The sequence below is a fragment of the Podarcis pityusensis genome (genome assembly GCF_964106645.2).
Source record: "Podarcis pityusensis genome assembly, chromosome: 4".
Lineage (NCBI taxonomy): Eukaryota > Metazoa > Chordata > Lepidosauria > Squamata > Lacertidae > Podarcis > Podarcis pityusensis.
The window spans coordinates 10,560,583-10,582,458 of record NC_138027.1 but is presented as its reverse complement, the minus strand read 5'-3'; the positions used below and the strand labels follow the sequence as shown (position 1 = coordinate 10,582,458).

Below are 21,876 nucleotides of genomic sequence, written 5' to 3'. Positions count from 1 at the left end.
TCAAGGATGACTATGGGGTTGCAGTGCTCATCTCGCTTTCAGGCCGAGGGAGCCAGCGTCATGTGGGTCATGTGGCCAGCATGACTAAACCACTTCTGGTGCAACGGAACACTGTGACGGGAACCAGAGCACATGCAAATGCTGTTTACCTTCCCACCACAGCGGTACCTATTTATTTACTTGCGCTGGTGTGCTTTCGAACTGCTACGTTGGCAGGAGCTGGGACAGAGGAACAGGAGCTCACCCCGTCGCGGGGATTCAAACCGCGACCTTCCGATCAGCAAGCCCAAGAGACTCAGTGGTTTAGACAGCACCACCCACACCCCATATAAAATGTAAGAGAAAACCACTGAAATAAATAAAATAACCAGACAAGGGGGAAAGGAAGCCTCCTGGATGGCAAGATCAATTTGTATGTTTATTCATAATTTTAGGAAACAGTGAGTCCTTAAGTGACTGTGGAGGCCAATTCTGGATCCACACGTCCTTCCACAGTGGGGACATTGGTTCCCGGGTAGGAGTTGATCACGGTGTGGATTTTCCAAGCGTGCCTTCCTCTTAGCATATTTCTCCCTTGCGTCCTGAGTTCGAGCGTCTTCAAAGCCCATGTAGCACTCACAGGCCAGTGTTTCCCAGTTGCTGGTGTTTACATTTTACATATTGTTGTTGTTTAGTCGTTTAGTCGCGTCCGACTCTTCGTGACCCCATGGACCAGAGCACGCCAGGCACTCCTGTCTTCCACTGCCTCCCACAGTTTGGTCAAACTCATGCTGGTAGCTTTGAGAACACTGTCCCACCATCTCGTCCTCTGTCGTCTCCTTCTCCTTGTGCCCTCCATCTTTCCCAGCATCAGGGTCTTCTCCAGGGAGTCTTCTCTTCTCATGAGGTGGCCAAAGTATTGGAGCCTCAGCTTCAGGATCTGTCCTTCCAGTGAGCACTCAGGGCTGATTTCCTTCAGAATGGATCGGTTTGATCTTCTTGCAGTCCATGGGACTCTCAAGAGTCTCCTCCAGCACCATAATTCAAAAGCATCAATTCTTCGGCGATCAGCCTTCTTTATGGTCCAGCTCTCACTTCCATACATCACTACTGGGAAAACCATAGCTTTAACTATACGGACCTTTGTTGTCTTGCATTTAAACATGGGCAACCCTTTCACAGGAAAAGGGAAAGTGTAGTGCTTATGGGATTGAGTGTTGCCTCAGGGACTTTTCCCCTCTTGTCTTTCTATTATTTCCTAGACAACAACATAAATTAATGTTTAGGAGTGATTGCATGAGACATGTTGCAGAATGCAGGCCGTTTTATTTCCTTGACTGTGTATGGACCAAGAACCCCAGCACTGCCTTTGCTCTGAGAAGAACTTTCCCATTTCATCTAAGGGAAAACTGAAAATTAACTTTAATCTCCCGGTGAATTATGCATTACTTAATAATATGACAGGCCGAAATTACTGCATGCCTAAATTGCCGTCTGCTTTCTTGAAATCCAGTGATGAATTATCATTCCCAAAATATTAAGAAACCCCAAAAGGTCATTTAAACAAAAAAAACTAGTGGAGAAGGCCCCTTTGGGAAGGACTAATTAAAAATGCTGACTAAATAGCTGTTTTCAGTGAAAAGAGAGCATCAAAACAATTTCCAAAATAACTTTAAAAGGCAAGCAAATTCATAAGAGGAAATATGTTAATAATTCATCAGATTGCTGAGGCTTCGGCTATTGGGGGGGGTGGAAATAAGTGTTGCTAAATTACCGAATATGCATTCCATATTGGCAAGGCAAGACTGATTGAAAGAGATCTCCTCCTATTAACAGGAGAGGTAATTTTATGTACATACATCGAGAGACTTCCCTGGGCAGAGCACAGAGAGGGAGAGGGTCTTTTGCAGTACCAGTTAGCTTGTTTGCAGTGTAATTGCATTTAGACCAAGGTCTTCTGAAGGAAACGACTGACTAAATTAGCATTAACCAGGTTCCTGTGGGGCTCGGTGCATTGTGGGAGAGGCGGTCTCGCCTCCAGAAAGGACATGTTGACCCAGTAGAGGCCCGGTGCTGACAAGACACGGCGTTAATTGCTTTTCCCAAACGGGGTAACTTTTATCACTTGGGGGAAATAGAAAAAGGGGGGGGAGAAGAAAAGAAATCTTATCAGGCAAAGTGTAGGACTTAAACCTCTTCTTCATTTTGCACCCACCCATCCTTCCTTGGGCTCGCTTCAGCCAAGTTCAACCAGCCCACTGACGGTCTGGGAATCAGCGTGTTTTTACATGAGTAGAATGTGTCCTTTTATTTAAAATGCATCTCTGGGTTATTTGTGGGGCATACGAATTCGTTCATCCCCCTCCCTCAAATATAGTCCGCCCCCCCACAAGGTCTGAGGGACAGTGGACCGGCCCACTGCTGAAAAAGTTTGCTGACCCCTGGACTAGACCATGGGTAGGCAAACTAAGGCCCGGGGGCCGGATCTGGCCCAATCACCTTCTAAATCTGGCCTGCGGACAGTCCAGGAATCAGTGTGTTTTTCCATGAGTAGAATGTGTCCTTTTATTTAAAATGAATTTCTGGGTTATTTGTGGGGCCTGCCTGGTGTTTTTACATGAGTAGAATGTGTGCTTTTATTTAAAATGCATCTCTTAGTTATTTTGGGGGCATAGGAATTCGCTCATTTTTTTTCCAAAATATAGTCCGGCCCCCCACAAGGTCTGAGGGACAGTGGACCGTCCCCCTGCTGAAAAAGTTTGCTGACCCCTGGACTAGACGACCCACGGGGTCCCTTCCAGCTCTACAAATCTGTGGTTCTGTGCTGATGCAGGGAGTTTATAATGTGTTCCTCCACCTTGGGACTGCTATCACCTCAAGGTTCTGCCACCAGCCAAACCTCAGCTGGGAATACTCTTCCCAGAGGTTCAAAAACCTCAGAGCCTTCATATATGTCTTTGTGTGGAAATACCCCAAACTCCGCAGCCTCTTACCTTATTTCTTACGCCAGCTCCATAAGCCAGTGTGTCTCCGAAAGCGCCTCAAGTTATGGTTTTATTCTGACTTCAACACATATTCTTATTAGGCTGAGTGTGTATCCCTCCAGCTAAACTCACATCCAGTCATGTAAATCAATCTTCTACTGTATTAGTTACTTGAACAGCAAACAAACTTAAGACATGCAGATGATGAAAAATAGCTGGCTTGCGGTAGAAGGAGGATAAATGTGTGGTTGAATCTGAGGCCCCTTCTGCAACCACACAAGGGTATCAGACCACTTTATAAACAGCCATGGCTTCTCCCCAAATAATTCTGGGAACTGTTGGTCAATAAGGATGCTGAGAGTTGTTGAGAGCCCTATTCCCCTCCCAGATCCGCAATTCCCAGAGTGTTTTAACAATCGATCCCTCTTATTAGAGGAGAGCAGAGAGCTCTCTAACAAACTACAGTTCCCAGAATTCTCTGGGGGAAGCCACAATGGTTTAAAGTGCTCTGTCGCCCCTTTAACTGTATCATTCACAGATGGGGCCTGAGATAAAAGAGGCAGATGAGATGAAAAGGCAATGGCAAGTCTGCCATCCTCTAGGCTGCAATTCAGATGGGGAGAGAACAAGATCAGAGAGAGGCTTTTCTTCGGAGGAGGAGGAGAACTGGTCTGAGCGGGATTAGATATTCTAGGAATAACCAATAGCAGAGATCAAGCTTTAATCAGCTGTTAACAGATCTGCAACGGGAAATCAAAGCAGTTCTAAATGCGGAGACTAGGGAGCAATTGGGGTGAAAATAGAGTAATGCCCAGTTGAGACTGAAGAAGCATGGTTGCCACATTTCTCGGAGATCATCCCTTCTCACATCAAGAAGCCCTTGGCTCAACAAGCCAATCTGAGAAGGAAGGAAGGAAAGAAGGAAGGAAGGAGTATTCCCTGCTCCTGCCACCCCTTTTAGTTCAGAGAAAATTTGAGTATTTCTCCCTAGTGTTCTCTGCTGGAAGAGCTCTTCTGGATTAAGCTAAAAGCTCATGTAACCAAGCATCCTGTTCTCACAGTGGCCAACCATATGGCCATAACAGGATGCAAGTGAGCAGGACCTGAGTGGCACAGCGCTCTCCACATCTGCAATTCCCAGCAGCTTTCATACAGAGGTGCACAGCCTCCAACAGTGGGCACAGCCACCATCACGTGGCAGGAAGTCGTACCCCATTGCTCTCCCAGAAACGGCACCAGAGCTAGGGCTGCAACACCTCAGCAGCTTTCAGTTCTGCGTCTTAAGGGTGCAAAGGGCCTTGCGCCTTACAGGACAAGCTTTGCTTCCAGTGAATATGCAGAGATCCCTGGAAATCTGCCAGCAATTCATAGAATCATAGAATCATAGAATCATAGAGTTGGAAGAGACCACAAGGGCCATCGAGTCCAACCCCCTGCCAAGCAGGAAACACCATCAGAGCACTCCTGACATATGGTTGTCAAGCCTCTGCTTAAAGACCTCCAAAGAAGGAGACTCCACCACACTCCTTGGCAGCAAATTCCACTGTCGAACAGCTCTTACTGTCAGGAAGTTCTTCCTAATGTTTAGGTGGAATCTTCTTTCTTGTAGTTTGGATCCATTGCTCCGTGTCCGCTTCTCTGGAGCAGCAGAAAACAACCTTTCTCCCTCCTCTATATGACATCCTTTTATATATTTGAACATGGCTATCATATCATCCCTTAACCTCCTCTTCTCCAGGCTAAACATGCCCAGCTCCCTTAGCCGTTCCTCATAAGGCATCGTTTCCAGGCCTTTGACCATTTTGGTTGCCCTCCTCTGGACACGTTCCAGTTTGTCAGTGTCCTTCTTGAACTGTGGTGCCCAGAACTGGACACAGTACTCCAGGTGAGGTCTGACCAGAGCAGAATACAGTGGCACTATTACTTCCCTTGATCTAGATGCTATACTCCTATTGATGCAGATACCAATTGTTTGGTATCTTCCATGCATCACTTGTTAGCATCTGTCTGTCTCGGGAGGATTCATAAGATGCATCCTTCGCCACACACCCATACGCAAACGGAGGTTGCAGTAGCAAAAGCATAGAGCCGACTGCATAAACTGGGGCTTTGTACTGAAGATTTAGTGCAAATTCATAAGACTTCGAAGGTTTGGTGTAAGTTCTATTTCCAAATGTACCGTATTACACACACATAATATTTTTTTATTGTCAAGTTCTTTGCAGTTTTAATACATGTCTATTTCTTATTGTACAGTGGTGCCTCGCAAGGCGAAAAGAATCCGTTCCGCGAGTCTCTTCGTCTTGCGGTTTTTTCGTCTTGCGAAGCAAGCCCATTAGCGGATTAGCGCTATTAGCGGATTAGCGGGCTTAGCGGATCAGCTGATAAGCGGGTTAGTGGCTTAACGGATCAGCTGTTAAGCGGCTTAGCGGATCAGCTGATAAGCGGGTTAGTGGCTTAACGGATCAGCTGTTAAGCGGCTTAGCGGATCAGCTGATAAGCGGCTTAGCGGCTTGGGGAAAAGGGGGGGGAGGAAAAAAAACCCACAGGAACTCGCAAGACATTTTCGTCTTGCGAAGCAAGCCCATAGGAAATTCGTTTTGCGAAGCACCTCCAAAACGGAAAACCCTTTCGTCTAGCGGGTTTTCCATCTTGCGAGGCATTCGTCTTGCGGGGCACCACTGTACCTCGAAATTTCAAATTGTTGAAAGCCTCCAGGGGCAGCCACTGGGAGGGCAGGATTAAGAAAAAAATGTTTAAAAATATTTTTATCCAGCTCTACATTGAACATTTGCATTCGTATATAGATCATATACAAATAGGATTCTCTGAATCCCAGACTTTCCTCCACGCCTCCCTGGGTTCCATAGTTATTCTTTTTCAACTGCATCATACAATGTTCTCCATTTTTCCGTAATAGTCAATTGTTACCATAGTGTTGTTAAAATCCTGTCAGTGTTTTTTATCGTTTACAGTGTTCTTCTAAATAAGTTATAAATTTTTCCCATTTTTTATTAAATTTATTGTCTGATCTTCCCAGGCATTTTTGCCATTTCTGCATAGTCCATCATCATTATTAACCATTGTTCTCTGGTAGGGACATTGTCTTCCTTCCATCTCTGGGCTAGAAGTATCCTCGCAGCTGTCATTGTGTACATAAACGGTCTTTTCTGCTCCTTTGTTATTTCTGGACCTAAAATATCTAATAAAAAGGCTTCTGGATTTTTTTCACAAAAGTTACTTTAAACATTTTTTTCAACTCATTATGAATCATTTCCCAATATGCTTTTGTTATCTTGCACGCCCACCACATGTGGCAGAATGTGCCTCCTTTTTCTTTACACTTCCAACAAATATTTGCAGCTCTTCTATACATTTTTGCTAATTTAGTAGGAGTTAGGTACCAACGGTACATCGTTTTCATATGGTTTTCCTTCAACATACAGCAGAGGACAGGATTAAAAATTAAGCTTGTGGCACTTTCTCTTCTCCCTGCAGCCACCCTTGTGTGATTCGTGGGCAGGTGATGACATCGGATGGGACCCCGCTCGTTGGCGTGAATATCAGCTTTGTCAACAACCCTCTTTTCGGCTACACTATCAGCAGGCAGGATGGCAGGTACGTATGTGGGCCCCTTTCTGCCTTTTCGTTGTGTGAAATGCAAGGCTGGCTTCAAAGCAGAGGCTTGGCTGTGAATTATTATTATTATTATTATTATTTATTTATTTATTTATTTATTTATATCCCGCCCATCTGGCTGGGTTTCCCCAGCCACTCAGCTTGTCTGTTTCATAGGGTGCTTGCAGATTCCTTTCGTTCCTTGCTGGGTGTGGACTGGCACTAATAAATAAGCAGGCTGTGAATTAGGTGGGGAAGTTAGAACCTTCCAACTTCTAAGGAAAGCTGCTACTCCCGATACTACCTTTGAAGGTGACCTGGAAACTACGACTAATCCAGAAAGCGGCAGCTAGACTGGTGACTGGAAACGGCTGTAAGACCATATGACACTGGTCCTGAAATACCTGCATTGGCTCTCAGTACATTTCCGGGCATAATTCAAAGTGTTGGTGCTGACCTTGAAAGCCCTAAACGGCCTTGGCTCAGTAGACCTGAAGGAGCGTCTCCACCCCCATCGTTCTGCCCGGACGCTGAGGTCCAGCTCCGAGGGCCTTCTGGCGGTTCCCTCACTGCGAGAAGTGAAGCTACAGGGAACCAGCGTCCTCTAAGCATCTCACGTGCATGTTGCATTGAAACATTGGAAACCTCAGTGGAGTTGCGGCTGTTTTCCGGTGCTGTGGCTGAGTCCTAGCCATGCCAGGAGAATATAGGAGCGGGGAATTCCAAGGGCACTGGGGAGAACCCTGCTAAGGCTGTGTGCATTTCCACCTCAGTGGAAAAGTTCGCAGGGCCAAGCTGTAAAACCCGCTCTTCTTTTTTCAACAACAAAATTCTTGCTTTGAGCCATTGACTAGGTAGGACTGCAGACCACACGCTTCTGAAAGAGCTTTCGTAAAGGCCAGGGCATCATCGGTGGCCCTTGTCAGAGAGAACGCTTTGATGCTTCTTGATAGGAGGAGAGTTTTGCTGCCGGTTTTCGTTTTGATTCCGCCGGCTTGGGTCTTATCTCTCTTTCTCTTTCCTTCATCGCTTCTTGGCCTCATCAAGGTAACTTCAAGGCGAAGGCAGGAGCTGATGAGTAGCTGCATCTCCCGCAACAACAATGTCGCCTCTGTGTTTTCCTCGCCTGCTTGAGATCGATTCCTTCCCTTTTTTCCCCAGTTTCACGGTTGTGCCAAAAGGAAGCACAGTTCTAAAGCTCATTAGAGTTCACTGTTCCTAGCAACTCCCCTCGCCAGTGAGGCAAAGAAGAGATGTTTTCATTTATAAACGACCCTTCTTTTTCCAGCCGCTTGTTGAACTCCTTTTTATTTTTAGTATTTAAAAGGAAAACAACCCCAGTCCTTTTTGTAGTCCCCCCCCCCCCCATTTCATACTCAGCCCCAGGCTGCTTTCTAGGCTTTGCCAAATGCTAACTAGCTGTTAAAAATGCCCTCATCAAGACTTAAATGCTCTTCATTTCGCTGGCAAGCAACAAATGGAGGCTTTTAAAAGCGAACGGCCAGAGTTTTTGATGTCTCTATTTGAATAGCAGAATAAACATCTCACTTCGTTTATATATATAAATAAAGAGGTTTTAAAAAATGGAAGCATTTTATTATCACTTCATGGCAAAAAAAAAAATCTGTCCTCTCTAAAGCACACATTTGGGATGATTCCAGGTTTTGTCTCCAGGGCTGTACACACTAACCCATTCAAAGCACAAAAGTGTGGGTTTCCCCCAATGTGGAACTGTTTAGGCCTATCCTTACTATACTATTTGCATTCTAGACTGCTGTCAACGGAGGATGGGTGTAGTTATTTTATTGTCCTCTTCGTGGGTTATCCTGCACTTGCCCCAGGTGCATAAAGAAAGAAGTGGGGGTTGCAATCTTTATTTTTACTGATATTTTATTAGAATAATTTCATTTATAAAAAGACCAAGTGAGAAAAGATATAAAAAAGTGAGCGAGATTGGAAAAAAGGGGGTAAATGGTTTTACATAACCATATTAATATGTTGTTGTTTAGTCATGTCCGGCTCTTCGTGACCCCATGGACCAGAGCACGGCAGGCACTCCTGTCTTCCGCTGCCTCCCGCAGTTTGGTCAAAGTCATGCTGGTAGCTTCAAGAACACTATCCAGCCATCTCGTCCTCTGTCGTCCCCTTCTCCTTGTGCCCTCCATCTTTCCCAACATCAGGGTCTTTTCCAGGGAGTCTTCTCTTCTCATGAGGTGGCCAAAGTATTGCAACCTCAGCTTCAGGATCTGTCCTTCCAGTGAGCACTCAGGGCTGATTTCCTTCAGAATGGAGAGGTTTGATCTTCTTGCAGTCCATGGGACTCTCAAGAGTCTCCTCCAGCACCAGAATTCAAAAGCATCCATTCTTCGGTGATCAGCCTCCTTGATGGTCCAGCTCTCACTTCCATACATCACTACTGGGAAAACCATAGCTTGAACTATACAGACCTTTGTCGGCAAGGTGATGTCTCTACTTTTTTAAGATGCTGTCTAGGTTTGTGATCGCTTCTCCCAAGAAGCAGGCGTCTCTTAATTTTGTGACTGCTGTCACCATCTTCAGTAATCATGGAACCCAAGCAAGTAACATCTCTCACTGCCTCCATTTCTTCCCCTTCTGTTTGCCAGGAGGTGATGGGACCAATGGCCATGATCTTAGTTTTTTTGATGTTGAGCTTCAGGCCATATTTTGCCCTCTCCTCTTTCACCCTCATTAAAAGGTTCTTTAATTCCTCCTCACTTTCTGCCATCAAGGTTGTGTCCTCTGCTTATCTGAGGTTGTTGATATTTCTTCTGGCAATCTTAATTCCGGCTTGGGATTCATCCAGCCCAGCCTTTCCCATGATGAATTCTGCATGTAAGTTAAATAAACAGGTACATATGTATATTCTTATTATCCTAAAACACATATAATTGCCAATAACCTAATATATTCTTCGTAAGCTCATTCCAGGTATCATTGTATTCATCCAAAGAAAGTTTGTGTCAATAAGCTGTCCATTCATAAGTTGCCAATGTTGCCGTGTTGTCAAGCCATTGATTAAGGAGAATCGTTATCTCTGTTCTTCCAGTTCATCAGCATCAGTCTCTCAGCCACCATTAGGGCAGATGGAATCTATTTTCGCTGTCCTGTTGTCAATTTCCATACAATGGGCATACAGTTCAAGAGAATATTCACCTCTGAAAATCTCATTTTTTTCCCATAGCGTCTTCTTTATATCGTCCAGCAATCTTGGTGGTTTCAGCCTAGGTATATGCCCACCCACAGCACCACTGGGCAGGTGTGAATACGTTGTTGGGACCCCCTATGTCTGCTTTCATTTGTTGTCAAGATGACATGCTGTGGGGGAACGCAGAATCAATCTGCAATGAGTGTTTCTTTTCGGAACGAAGCTGGTTTCTCGGGAAGTGCTTTTCAGGGGCAAAGAATACTCCATATGTTAAGTTGTGGGTGAACATATCAGACGACACAGCAATTCTTCAAAACAGCTCTTGTTTATTCACAGGCCAGAACAGAACTAAACTGAAGGGTTCAGCCAGCCTGCTTATATAGAGCTCCACTAGAACGCAACAGTAACCACTTTCTGTAACTAGCCAATCACTGAACGTCACTTTCAATCCCCTATTTGCATAGGTGGACCTGAGTGAAAACTATCTACAGTATCCCCCTGCTGGCCCAGGGTGAGAACTTCAGTACATAACACCATAGATCTGGATTGTGTGCAGACCAAAAAATAACAACTACCATATTTTTCCATGTATAAGACGCCCCCTATTTTGGGGGACTCAAATTTAAGAAAATGGGGGGAGATGGCACTTTTTTGCAGAGGACTGCCCAGAGTTGTTGAATTTTTTGGGATTGCTGAAAACTGCTCATGCACCGCAAACTCCACCTCTTGTCTGTCCCATCGCCGGCAGAATCTCCCAATTGCCTGCCCAATTGCCTCAACAGCAGCCAATCAACACCACCCATTGATGCAACAACCAATAATATGCACAATGCCCACTGACAGCAGTAGCAAATAATAATAATAATAATAATAATAATAATTTATACCCCGTCCTCCCCAGTCAAGACCGGGCTCAGGGCGGCTAACACCAGGTATAAAAACAAATGATTAAAATACAACTTAAAAACAAGATTAAAATACATTAAAATGCAGCCTCATTTCAGTAGAAACTCAAATCAAAAACTTTTTGGGGGATAAAAATGTCAAATCTTCACCAAGGCCAACTGTCCTCACTATGCACTATCCATGTATAAGACTACCCCCACTTTTAAGCATAATTTTTAGAGAGAAAAACCCTAGTCTTATACACTGAAAAGTATGGTACAGTGGTGCCCCGCAAGACGAATGCCTCGCAAGATGAAAAACTCGTTAGACGAAAGGGTTTTTCGGTTTTGTGTTGCTTCGTTAGACGAATTTCCCTATGGGCTTGCTTCGCAAGACGGAAACGTCTTGCGCTTTTTTCTTAAAGCCGCTTGAAGAGGCGCAGTTGCGACGGACCGTGCTCCGCAAGACGAAAAACATCGCAAGACGAAAAGACTCGCGGAACGAATTATTTTCGTCTTGCGAGGCACCACTGTAGTTCCCATTGATTCTATAACAAAACGCTTCTTGTGTACACCGCTTAAATTAGACTGGTTCTCAGGTTCCGTCCGGTGGTCACTTTCCAGTGTGACCCGGGAACTGAGAAGCTCACTGAAGGGTTGAGCTGCAGCGCCTGGTTCTTGTGTTTGCATTGACAGCTTTTTTTTTTTTTTTTGAATGATATTTATTAAAGTTTCAATAAAAGATTAAACATAAAACATAAAAAAGAAATACACAATTCAAAATATACAATACATAATCTAAAGGAAAAAGGAAAAATAAAGAAACAAGAAAACACAAGATAAAAAAGAAAGTAGAACAATTAAAAACAGTATCATCTTTTCGTCTCCATTTTTAAATTTACTTATTTTCTGGACCTCCTCGTACCTCCCTCTTTTGTATTCCAGTTCAAATTGTTTATCCAGCAATTTCTTTCCCTTTTTTCTTAATCCCAATCTTAACTCTTGATATAATATAACATTAAAATTTTACCTTTTAAAACCAAATTTCCATTTCCTTAAACTTTTTTAATCCTAATCCTTAATCTTAATCTATCCATAATTTTAAATCCTAAACAGCTGGAAGCCACTTATTTTTAATCCAACATCACTCTAACATTCTTTAATTTTGCAATGTTTCTGCAGATAGTCTTTGAATTTCTTCCAATCTTCCTCCACCGACTCTTCTCCTTGGTCACGGATTCTACCAGTCATTTCCGCCAGTTCCATATAGTCCATCAGTTTCATCTGCCATTCCTCCAGTGTGGGAAGCTCTTGTGTCTTCCAATACTTTGCAATGAGTATTCTTGCTTGCATTGACAGCTTTGACCTGGTGACCAACGGCGGCATCTCCATCATCTTGCACTTTGAGCGGGCGCCTTTCATCACCCAAGAGCACACCCTCTGGCTGCCATGGGACCGCTTCTTCGTCATGGAGACCATCGTCATGAGGCACGAAGAGAACGACATCCCCAGCTGCGACCTGAGCAACTTTGCCCGGCCCAACCCTGTGGTCTCGCCTTCCCCTCTGACGGCGTTCGCCAGCTCCTGCTCGGAGAGAGGTCCCATCGTCCCGGAGATACAGGTAGGACCACAAGGGGGAGAAAGGGCATTTCTGATCGCAGGTCCAGCTTGTCTGTACTGAGCAGGGAGGTTGTGCTCTCAGAGCCCAGCTCAACGTGGGAAAAACAAGCAAGCCAAACCATAGCTGTCAACCGTCCCTTATTTGGCGGGAAACTCCCTTATCCCGGCGCCGTGTCCCGCTGCTGTCCCTTATTGATGATGTCCCTTAAATTTCCCGGGTTTCATGCTCGCCCCGCTAGGGAGGGAAGCAGCGGCTCGGGGTCCTCCGCGTTGAGAGAGCACGCACACGAGCTGCCGCATCTCCGCTCTCCTTTTTCCCCCTCAGGGGCACGTCTTGAGGTGACGGGTGGCGGCGGGCGGGCAGGCAGCCCCTCTCTTGGGAGACTTCCGCCGCGCTGCCATGGGAAGCCGGAGGCGGCAGCGGCGGCTGAGGAGGCGGCCTGAGGGAGGAGGAAGAGGAGGGGATGGGGAGGGACGCAGAAGGATGGCGCTTCAGCGGCCGCTGCGGTGCCGCAAGCGCCTCATGCCAGGCTCGCGGGTGGCGTGGGCGAGAGTCTCTCTCCCTCCCTCCCTCTCTCTTGGGCGGGGAAGGGTCGATGGAACTCCTCGCCCCAGGACGACGGCAGCCCCGACTTGCTGCTTAGCATACCCTCCAACCGGTGCAGCATCTTAATGTAGTCATTTCCCCCTCTGCATCCCTTTCATAACTCTATTTTTATAAATCATTTGTCCATCCATAGTTCAAATTTTTACTACAAGTGTTCTGTCAATCCTACCAATGTATGTAACTCTTTACAATAGCTTTTCAACTAAATTATAACCTTTCCCCATTCTTTATTGAAGAGGTCCTCTTCCTGGTTTCTAATTCTGCCTGTAAGCTTTGCCATCTCGACGTCATTCATCAGTTTTGTCTGCCACTCTTCTTTGGTGGGAGTTGTAGACCCTTAGGATCATCTAGTCCAATGCCCTGCAACACACAGTCAGCTGCAGCAAAAGCAGCATGGCTCCATCAGTGCTGGATTTCTGAATAATCTAAGCAAAATCCCTTATTTTGGCTGCTGATCCCTTATTTCCGAGGCTGCTGGTCCCTTATTTTCAAATCTGTAAGTTGACAGCTATGAGCCAAACAGACGCGTACATATGTTAGAACCAGCATTAACAAAATATCGTGTTGTGATTAAAGCAGTGATAATGCCAGATTTTGAAAAATTAAGACATTAAAAAAAAACCCAGTTAAAACGAATTTCAGCACATCTACAAGTCAGCTTACAGGCCAGCCAAAGCCTTTTCTAATTATAAATCGCTCTGTCAGAACTGAACTGATATTACCCTTGCTGGTACCTTTCCTGGGAAAATCAGAGGCTCACTATGTCAGGTTCCTATTGGAAGACCGGACAAACGCTAGAACATTAGCAGTGGCGAAGTTTTTATCATTGGTTGCAAGAACCAATGATCCCTATCTTTAAGTCTGAACAAAATGCTTGTTTAACCTGGAGGTAGGCTGTCTGAATTGTGCATTGCTTTGTAACGATTTGTTGGGTCTCTGGACCGTAATAAGATATATATATATATATATATATATATATATATATGAAAAATTATAAATGCCTTTGCTTGTGAAAAGGCCAAACTACATGTTGCATGTACAGTGGTACCTTGGTTCTCAAACTTAATCTGTTCCGGAAGTCAGTTCCAAAACCAAAAGCATTCCCAAACCAAGGCGCGCTTTCCCATAGAAAGTAATGCAAAATGGATTAATCCGTTCTAGACTTTTAGAAACAACACCTAAAACAGCATTCTATATTCAGATAGGTAGCCATGTTGGTCTGACGCAGTCGAAATAAAAAATAAAAAAATAGTCCAGTAGCACCTTAGAGACCAACTAAGTTTGTTCTGGGTATAAGCTTTCGTGTGCATGCACACTTCTTCAGATACCACTTAAAACAGCAATTTAACACGAGTTTTACTATCTAACGAGACCATTGATCCATAAAATGAAAGCAATAAACAATGTACTGCAGTCACACAATGAATCCATCAGTAGCTGAACTGGGTTCCACACAGTCACAAAAAAGAGCCACAAAAACGCAAAATAAATCTTAAAAACAGACAGACCTTTGCGTAACACTCAAAACGGAAGTGTGGCACTCAAAACAGAAGCGTAACACTCAAAACGGAGCACGTTCAGCTTCTGAAAAATGTTCGCAAACTGGAATACTTACTTCTGGGTTTGCAGTGTTTGGGCTCCATGCCGTTTGAGTACCAATGCATTTGAGAACCAAGGTACCACTGTAGTTTATTATCTGGGCAGGCACTGCTAAATGCAAAGCAGCCACGGATGGCAGACTTGAGAACCAATGTGTTTGGAGGAGGGGCAGGCAAGGGTAACGCTCCCCTTGCCCAAATTTGTCTGTTCAAAATCCTCCTCCTCAGCTGCCATTTTCTCCCGAGAGGGGAAAAAGATACAATGCCCTTTCCTTAAACAACAGAAAACCAACTGGGGAGAATCTTTAATAGACCATTATACATGACTAAGCCATTTCTCACCTTCTCACCCCTTGCCTTTTCCTGTAAGACCTATTACAGTCGTTAAGAGTCGTCAGCAGGCTCATCTCAGCTATCTGCCAATCTCCAATTCCCACCACCCTTCTGAGTAATACCCCTCCCCACCTTCTCACTATATAGAAGGATCTGGCAACTTCTGTTTCAGTGTATCTGAAGAAGTGTGCTTGCACACGAAAGCTCATACCAAGAACTAACTTAGTTGGTCTTAAAGGTGCTACTGGAAGGATTTTTTTTATTTTTTCAAAGAGAGGTTTAAACAGCCACTCGCATAGCATTCCTTCCCCCTGTTCTACCTGATACAACTTTTTTAATCTGAAGAAGTGTGCATGCACACGAAAGCTCATACCAATAACAAACTTAGTTGGTCTCTAAGGTGCTACTGGAAGGAAATTTTGTTTGTTTGTTTCAACTTTTTTAATGCTTTGCATCTAAAAAGGGGCAGGATTTTAGCATTTGGGAGAGTTGTGTCCATGCTTTGCATTCAGAAGGTCTTATTTCCAATCCCTGATATCCTTGCATAAGGTTTTGAAAGATTCCTGCCTGAAACCTGGCAGAACTGGGCTAGATGCACCAGCCGGTTTTGACTCGTAAAAAACCAGCTTCCTGTGTTACTCATGCAAAATACGCATGGCCTTTCCCCTCCTTATACAAATACGCACACACACTTCTCTCTGCACAAATGCTTACTTCCCCTCTGGGTCTCGGACTAATTTGCATAGGCATTTGCATATTTTTGATATTTAAAGCTTGCCGCTCACGTCGCCGTTATTTGTTTCTGCCCGTATCTGATCGACTGGCAGGGAAACGCCGGTTAACAACAGTCACCAGCGGAGACAATCTGCAATTGTCTCTGCTGGGGAGAAGGAGGGGGGGGGAAAACCCCTCACTCCCAGAGCTATGTTATTTACAATTCGATGGGAGGGAAGGAAAGGGACTCGGAAATTATCACTCGAAGGCTTTGCAGCGTGCAGAGAGGGGGAATAAAGCAGGCAAAAGGAATCCAGATTATCTGGCATCTTGCATTGCCTCTCCTACCCAGCAGCCACTGGGTGAAAGGAGCAATGGGGTGAGATTTTTCAGAAACAGAGGGAGATCCCAGTGTGAAACCTACCTGGCTTGTGGGTTGAGAATGCTGCTTTATAAGAAGCCTATCCCTTGGGAAGGGACGCAGGTGGCACTGTGGGTTAAACCACAGAGCCTAGGACTTGCCGATCAGAAGGTCGGCAGTTTGAATCCCCGCGACAGGGTGAGCTCCCGTTGCTCGGTCCCTGCTCCTGCCCACCTAGCAGTTCGAAAGCACATCAAAGTGCAAGTAGATAATCTGATCAGCAAGCCCAAGAGGCTGAGTGTTTTAGACCACTGTGCCACCCATATCAGTGCCTGGCAGAGGTAGATTTAGGGGGTTCGCCTTCACTGGGCACCAAGCCAATAGGGGGGTGCGCGCAGCAATGATGAACAATGGAAGGCCAGAGGCAAAGGGAGCACTGAATTCTGTCACTGCCTAGGGCGCCACAGAAATGTTAAAGCCCAAAGTCTGCCACGGCACCTGAAGACAGGCAGTCAAGATTGTGTATCCACAGCGGCGACCAGAGGAGGAATGACCGCACCATGTGTGTTCCAAAGTGCTGCCATTTTGGAATTCCTTGCATCGTTTTGCACCAAAGCCTTTCACCGCTCTTTGCTTTCTCCCACAACTGACCTTCGGTACGAGACACTGCAGTTGGGCAAGGAAGATGGGCCACAGCAGAGCAAAGCAATAATTTAATAAAACAGCATCAGGGCAAGTTGTTGCAAACAACGCTTTCTCTCCATGCGAAGACAGATTGCATTAAAGGGCCACCTCCCCTTCCTCGGCTTGTAACTGGCTGCGTTGGATTCCAGCATGCCTGGCAGATAAGCTTGTAAAATAAGTTAAAAAAATAAAAAAAAGACAAGTCCCCGGCTTTTCCCAGTTCTGTTGTTTCTTCGAGCTCATACCCAGCAAGCTATGTAAATTGAAAAGGCTGCATTCAGGGAAAGTAAATATGTATGAGATCAAGGAAACCGCACTATTAACTTTCCAGGTCTATCAGTTTGTCGAGAGATGCAAAAAAGCTCCGGGCTTATAAATTATCACTTCGGGGAAATATTTTGGGTCCTTGCTAGTAGCTCAAAGCAACCCTTTTCTTAATTATTTATTTATTTTCGCAATTTAAAGTGGCTTGGGGGACAGATTTAAAATTAGCATTAAAAAAAAAACAACTGGTAGGATTTACCTAATCAAAGAAATCTCCGTTGATAAAATATATGAGATTTAAGTGGACTAATCATTGAATTGCTTAAGTTTACATGAATCTGAATGCACGAAAAAACAATAGCTCATATGATATGTATTTTATAATTTGGAATATTTAATGTGATTGGATTGAATTGTTAAAATGGAAAATTTAATAAAAATTATTTTAAAAAAAGAAAAGAAAAAGCAATAGCTCAAAAGGGGGGGGAGAGACATTGTTTTATTTCTTTCTCAGTTACGCATATGTGTCACACAGCCGGCACTATGTTAGAAAAGGCATTTTCTATCAGTGGGTCATGCTGTGTGAAGCATCAATTATTCCTGAGTCACCAGTGATTGCCTAACTTTCTGCAATATATCCTCTCCCAAACATACACACATAATCTGAGACCCTGCATTGAAAATGTGCACCAGAGATAGCCAACATGGTGCCCTCCTGATGTGATTGGACTACAACACCCATCAGCCCAGACCGTTGGCCACGCTGACTAGGGATTATGGAAGTTACAAGTCCCAATACCATTTGGAGAGCACTGCATTGGCTACCCTGTCTGCCTTTTGATCAAATGGAAATGTTTGCTGCAGCAACCCTTTTCGTTGGCATCCGTCTGTCCCGAGAGACAATGGAGTGTGCCTCGGCGGGTGAAGTTAAACTGCTGTGTTAGTGGCACCGACGTGATATCCCTGGAGTGTTTATTGAGGTCCTGGGCTGCCCAGATGACAAGACACACACCCCCTCGGCCTCGTTGATGTGGTATAAAGGAAAGCAGAGCAAGATGTTTGGCACCAGTTGGGCTGCAGGAGTTGCCAGAAGGAAGCATACAAGTCGCCGTCCAAATCCCTTAGGGCCTCCACTCCAGATTTGTGTAGGTTTATTCCTTAGGCCTGTTGTCTTTGTCCATGGAGTTATCTTGGCAGGGATACTGGAGTGGCTTGCTGGTTCCTGCTCCAGCTGGATCATGTTTGGTCCAAACTCTGCACCATGACCTGTCCATCTTGGGTGGCCCTGCACGGCATAGCTCATAGCTTCTCTGAGTTATTCAAGCCCCTTTGCCATGGCAAGGAAGTGATCCATGAAGGAGGATCTTTGCCAACAAAGATCTGCCAACAAAGGTCCGTATAGTTAAAGCTATGGTTTTCCCAGTAGTGATGTATGGAAGTGAGAGCTGGACCATAAAGAAGGCTGATCGCCAAAGTATTGATGTTTTTGAATTATGGTGGTGGAGGAGACTCTTGAGAGTCCCATGGACTGCAAGAAGATCAAACCGATCCATTCTGAAGGAAATCAGCCCTGAGTGCTCACTGGAAGGACAGATCGTGAAGCTGAGGCTCCAATACTTTGACCACCTCATGAGAAGAGAAGACTCTCTGGAAAAGCCCCTGATGTTGGGAAAGATGGAGGGCACAAGGAGAAGGGGACGACAGAGGATGAGATGGTTGGACAGTGTTCTCGAAGCTACCAGCATGAGACCAAACTGCGGGAGGCAGTAGAAGACAGGAGTACCTGGTGTGCTCTGGTCCATGGGATCACGAAGAGTCGGACACAACTAAAAGACTAAACAACAACAATTCCTTAGGGTCCTGAACCACCTTCTGGGGAAGACCATTCCACTGTCAAACAGCTCTTACTGTCAGAAAGTCCTTCCTGGTGTTCGTTTTGGATCTCCTTTCTTGTAGCTTGAAGGCACCGGGTCACATCCTACCCTCCAGAGCAGGAAAAAACAAGCTCACCTTGTAGAAGGAGCATTGTCTTCAAGAAATCTCGAAGCCTTGAACAAACGAAAACAAATGCTTCTGGATCTTCAGGTTACTGGAACAAAATTCCCCGCTGATCACAGGGACGCTGTTAGATCTGTTGTGTGTGTTCATGCAAATAAAGACATCTGTTATGATTCATGGTGCCATGATGGTTTTATATATATAGATAATTGTAATTTTTGCAATTGTATGTTTTTAAAACCTTTATGTTGTCTTTTAAATTGTTGAAACCCTTTGTGGGACCTTAGAGTGAAGGGCATGTTGATAATAATGATATCACAGTTTTGTTTATACCAACTAAGAAGTCCAGCTGAGTTCAAGGTTTGGATGGATAAGATTGCAGCCTGAGAGTGATGAGCATCTCTTAGCTTCCAAAAACAAGCTTATAAATTATTTTTACTTATCGGTGTGTCTTATCGTGGGTGTATAAAACCAGAGTTCTATCCGTGAAATCAGTTTTCTTTCTTCTTCTTTTTAAGAAACGCACATAAACATCTCATAAATCGCAGCTCTGGGTATGTTTCTTTACCTGCTCGGTATGTGATATAATAACACACTTTGGTGGGATGCTTTTTTCCAGGCCTTGCAAGAAGAGATTAAAATCTCAGGCAGCAAAATCAAGCTGAGTTACTTGAGCAGCCGTACGCCCGGCTACAAATCGGTCCTGAGGATCAGCTTGACCCATCCTACCATCCCGTTCAACCTCATGAAAGTCCATCTCATGGTAGCCGTAGAGGGACGCCTGTTCAGGAAGTGGTTCGCTGCCGCCCCGGATCTCTCCTACTACTTCATCTGGGACAAGACTGACGTCTACAACCAGAAGGTGTATGGGTTATCGGAGGCCTTTGGTAAGAGCTTGCTCTCCATCCCGTATCACATGAGCTTGCCCATCCATTCAATTGGCTGATGCCCTTTTGCACCTCCCACCACCATCTGGCAGACAGGAACACGCTTGAGCAGGCATAGGCAAACTCAGCCTACAGATGTTTTGGGACTACAACTCCTCTCACCCCTAGCTAACAGGGCCAGTGGTCAGGGATAATGGGAATTGTAGTCCCAAAACATCTGGAGGGCCGAGTTTGCCCATGCCTGTGCTAGAGGGCTTTTGCCGTCGCTGCTCCTGAACGGTGGAACTCCTTGCCCCAGGACATCCACCCAGCTTCCACCTTGTCGATTTCCTGGCACTTCTAAATACCGTTTTATGTTTTGCATGCCTTCGGCCCAGCTCATAACTCATTATTATTATTACCGTATTTTTTGCTCTATAAGACTCACTTTTCCCCTCCTAAAGAGTAAGGGGAAATGTGTGTGCGTCTTATGGAGCGAATGCAGGCTGCGCAGCTATCCCAGAAGCCAGAACAGCAAGAGGGATTGCTGCTTTCACTGCGCAGCGACCCTCTTGCTGTTCTGGCTTCTGAGATTCATAAATAAAAATTTCTTGTTTTCCTCCTCCAAAAACTAGGTGCGTCTTGCGGTCTGGTGCGTCTTATAGAGCGAAAAATACGGTATTTTCCCCTGGCTCTTTTGGGTGTATGATTTATTCTTTTTAATCTGCTGCTCCTTGTTCTTCATTTATGCTTTGCTTGGCTTGGTTTTGGGGAGGACTGATTGCTTTTAAACGTCTGGTGTAAGTCACTTCCAGGGTTTCTGTGATGGCAGGAGGGAAAGGTTGTTGTTGATGGTGACAGTCCCGCCCCCATCAAGTTGGAGTGGGCTGGAGAATCTTAGTTGCTTCCTCCCTTCCAAGTGGAAAAGCTGAGCCAGCCTACATCCACGACTTAAGCAATTACCATGGGCAGAGCAAGGAGTATTGCTCAGCCTGCTTTTTTTACCATTTGCTGGGAACTGCAGGTAGGGAGCATGTGGCTGGCCACTGTGATAACAAGATACCGGGCTAGATCTGCCTTGGGCCTGATCCTGCAGCAACTTCCTTCTTTCCTTACACTCCATAACTGGGGTACCTTCTGTTGCCCCCAGACAAACATCAGCCTCTAGGCCCTGAGAGAGAGAGAGTAAGGAGCTTTCCCTCACTCGCTGCTCACCTGCTTAATCTACCGTATTTTTTGCTCTATAAGAATCACTTTTTCCCTCTTAAAAAGTAAAGGGAAATGTGTGTGCATTTTATGGAGCAAATGCAGGCTGTGCAGCTATCCCAGAAGCCAGAACAGCAAGAAGGATTGCTGCTTTCACTGCGCAGCGATCCCTCTTGCTGTTCTGGCTTCTGAGATTCAGAAATATTTTTTTTCTTGTTTTCCTCCTCCAAAAACTAGGTGCGTCTTGTGGTGGTCTGGTGCGTCTTATAGAGCGAAAAATACGGTACATGTGGATTGTCCTAAAACACAGCATGTTCTCTTTCTGCGTTTAGTTCTTTCTCCTCCCGTCCTGCATCAGTGGACATCTCTGCCCACTAAAGCAGGAAAAAAAGTGCAAAATGCAAATCGAAGACCTTGAGCGTTCCGTGTCTAATAAACACGTCCCTGATCCGGCCGTTTTAAAATCATTAGAGCATTTGTTCAACACCTATTACTACGCTGACCTTTTTTATAATGCTCCGTAGCCTTTAAAGAAGGATGCTCTGCATGGATGTGATGATGTTTTAAATAAGTATCTGCTGTAGCCTGCAGAAATCCCCTTCTCGCCAACCCGGCCACCCAATTAGAAACCTCCGTTCTGTGCTGAGTGCGCACTTCTAAGGCCATTATCTGCGGGTCTCCATTTCTCTCTGTCTCTCCCTCCCAGTTTCGGTGGGCTATGAATACGAATCGTGTCCGGACCTGATCCTGTGGGAGAAGCGAACAGCGGTGCTTCAAGGTTACGAGATCGACGCTTCCAAACTCGGAGGGTGGTCTCTGGACAAGCACCACGCCCTCAACATCCAGAGCGGTGCGTCGGGTCTTCTTGGTCCCAGCTTCTTCCTCCTCCCCACACCGCCCCAACTTGCAAATAATAAAAATAGCACAGGGGTTGACACAGTTGCACGGCAAGCGGTAGCTTGATCGCCATTAATAATTCAGCCCAAACGAGAGA

The 21,876-nt window shown here is 45.2% G+C and overlaps 1 protein-coding gene across 10 annotated transcripts in view; it reads left to right on the top strand.

Annotated features, from left to right (window-relative positions):
- Positions 1–21,876, top strand: part of TENM4 (teneurin transmembrane protein 4) — a 645,695-nt gene that overhangs the window by 565,967 nt on the left and 57,852 nt on the right. For all 10 annotated transcript variants that reach the window (XM_081001709.1, XM_081001708.1, XM_081001716.1 and 7 more), the window contains 4 exons: positions 6,462–6,581; positions 11,991–12,252; positions 19,430–19,697; positions 21,589–21,732. In XM_081001709.1, the coding sequence (XP_080857835.1) occupies positions 6,462–6,581; positions 11,991–12,252; positions 19,430–19,697; positions 21,589–21,732 (794 nt within the window). The remainder of the gene's footprint in view (positions 1–6,461; positions 6,582–11,990; positions 12,253–19,429; positions 19,698–21,588; positions 21,733–21,876) is intronic.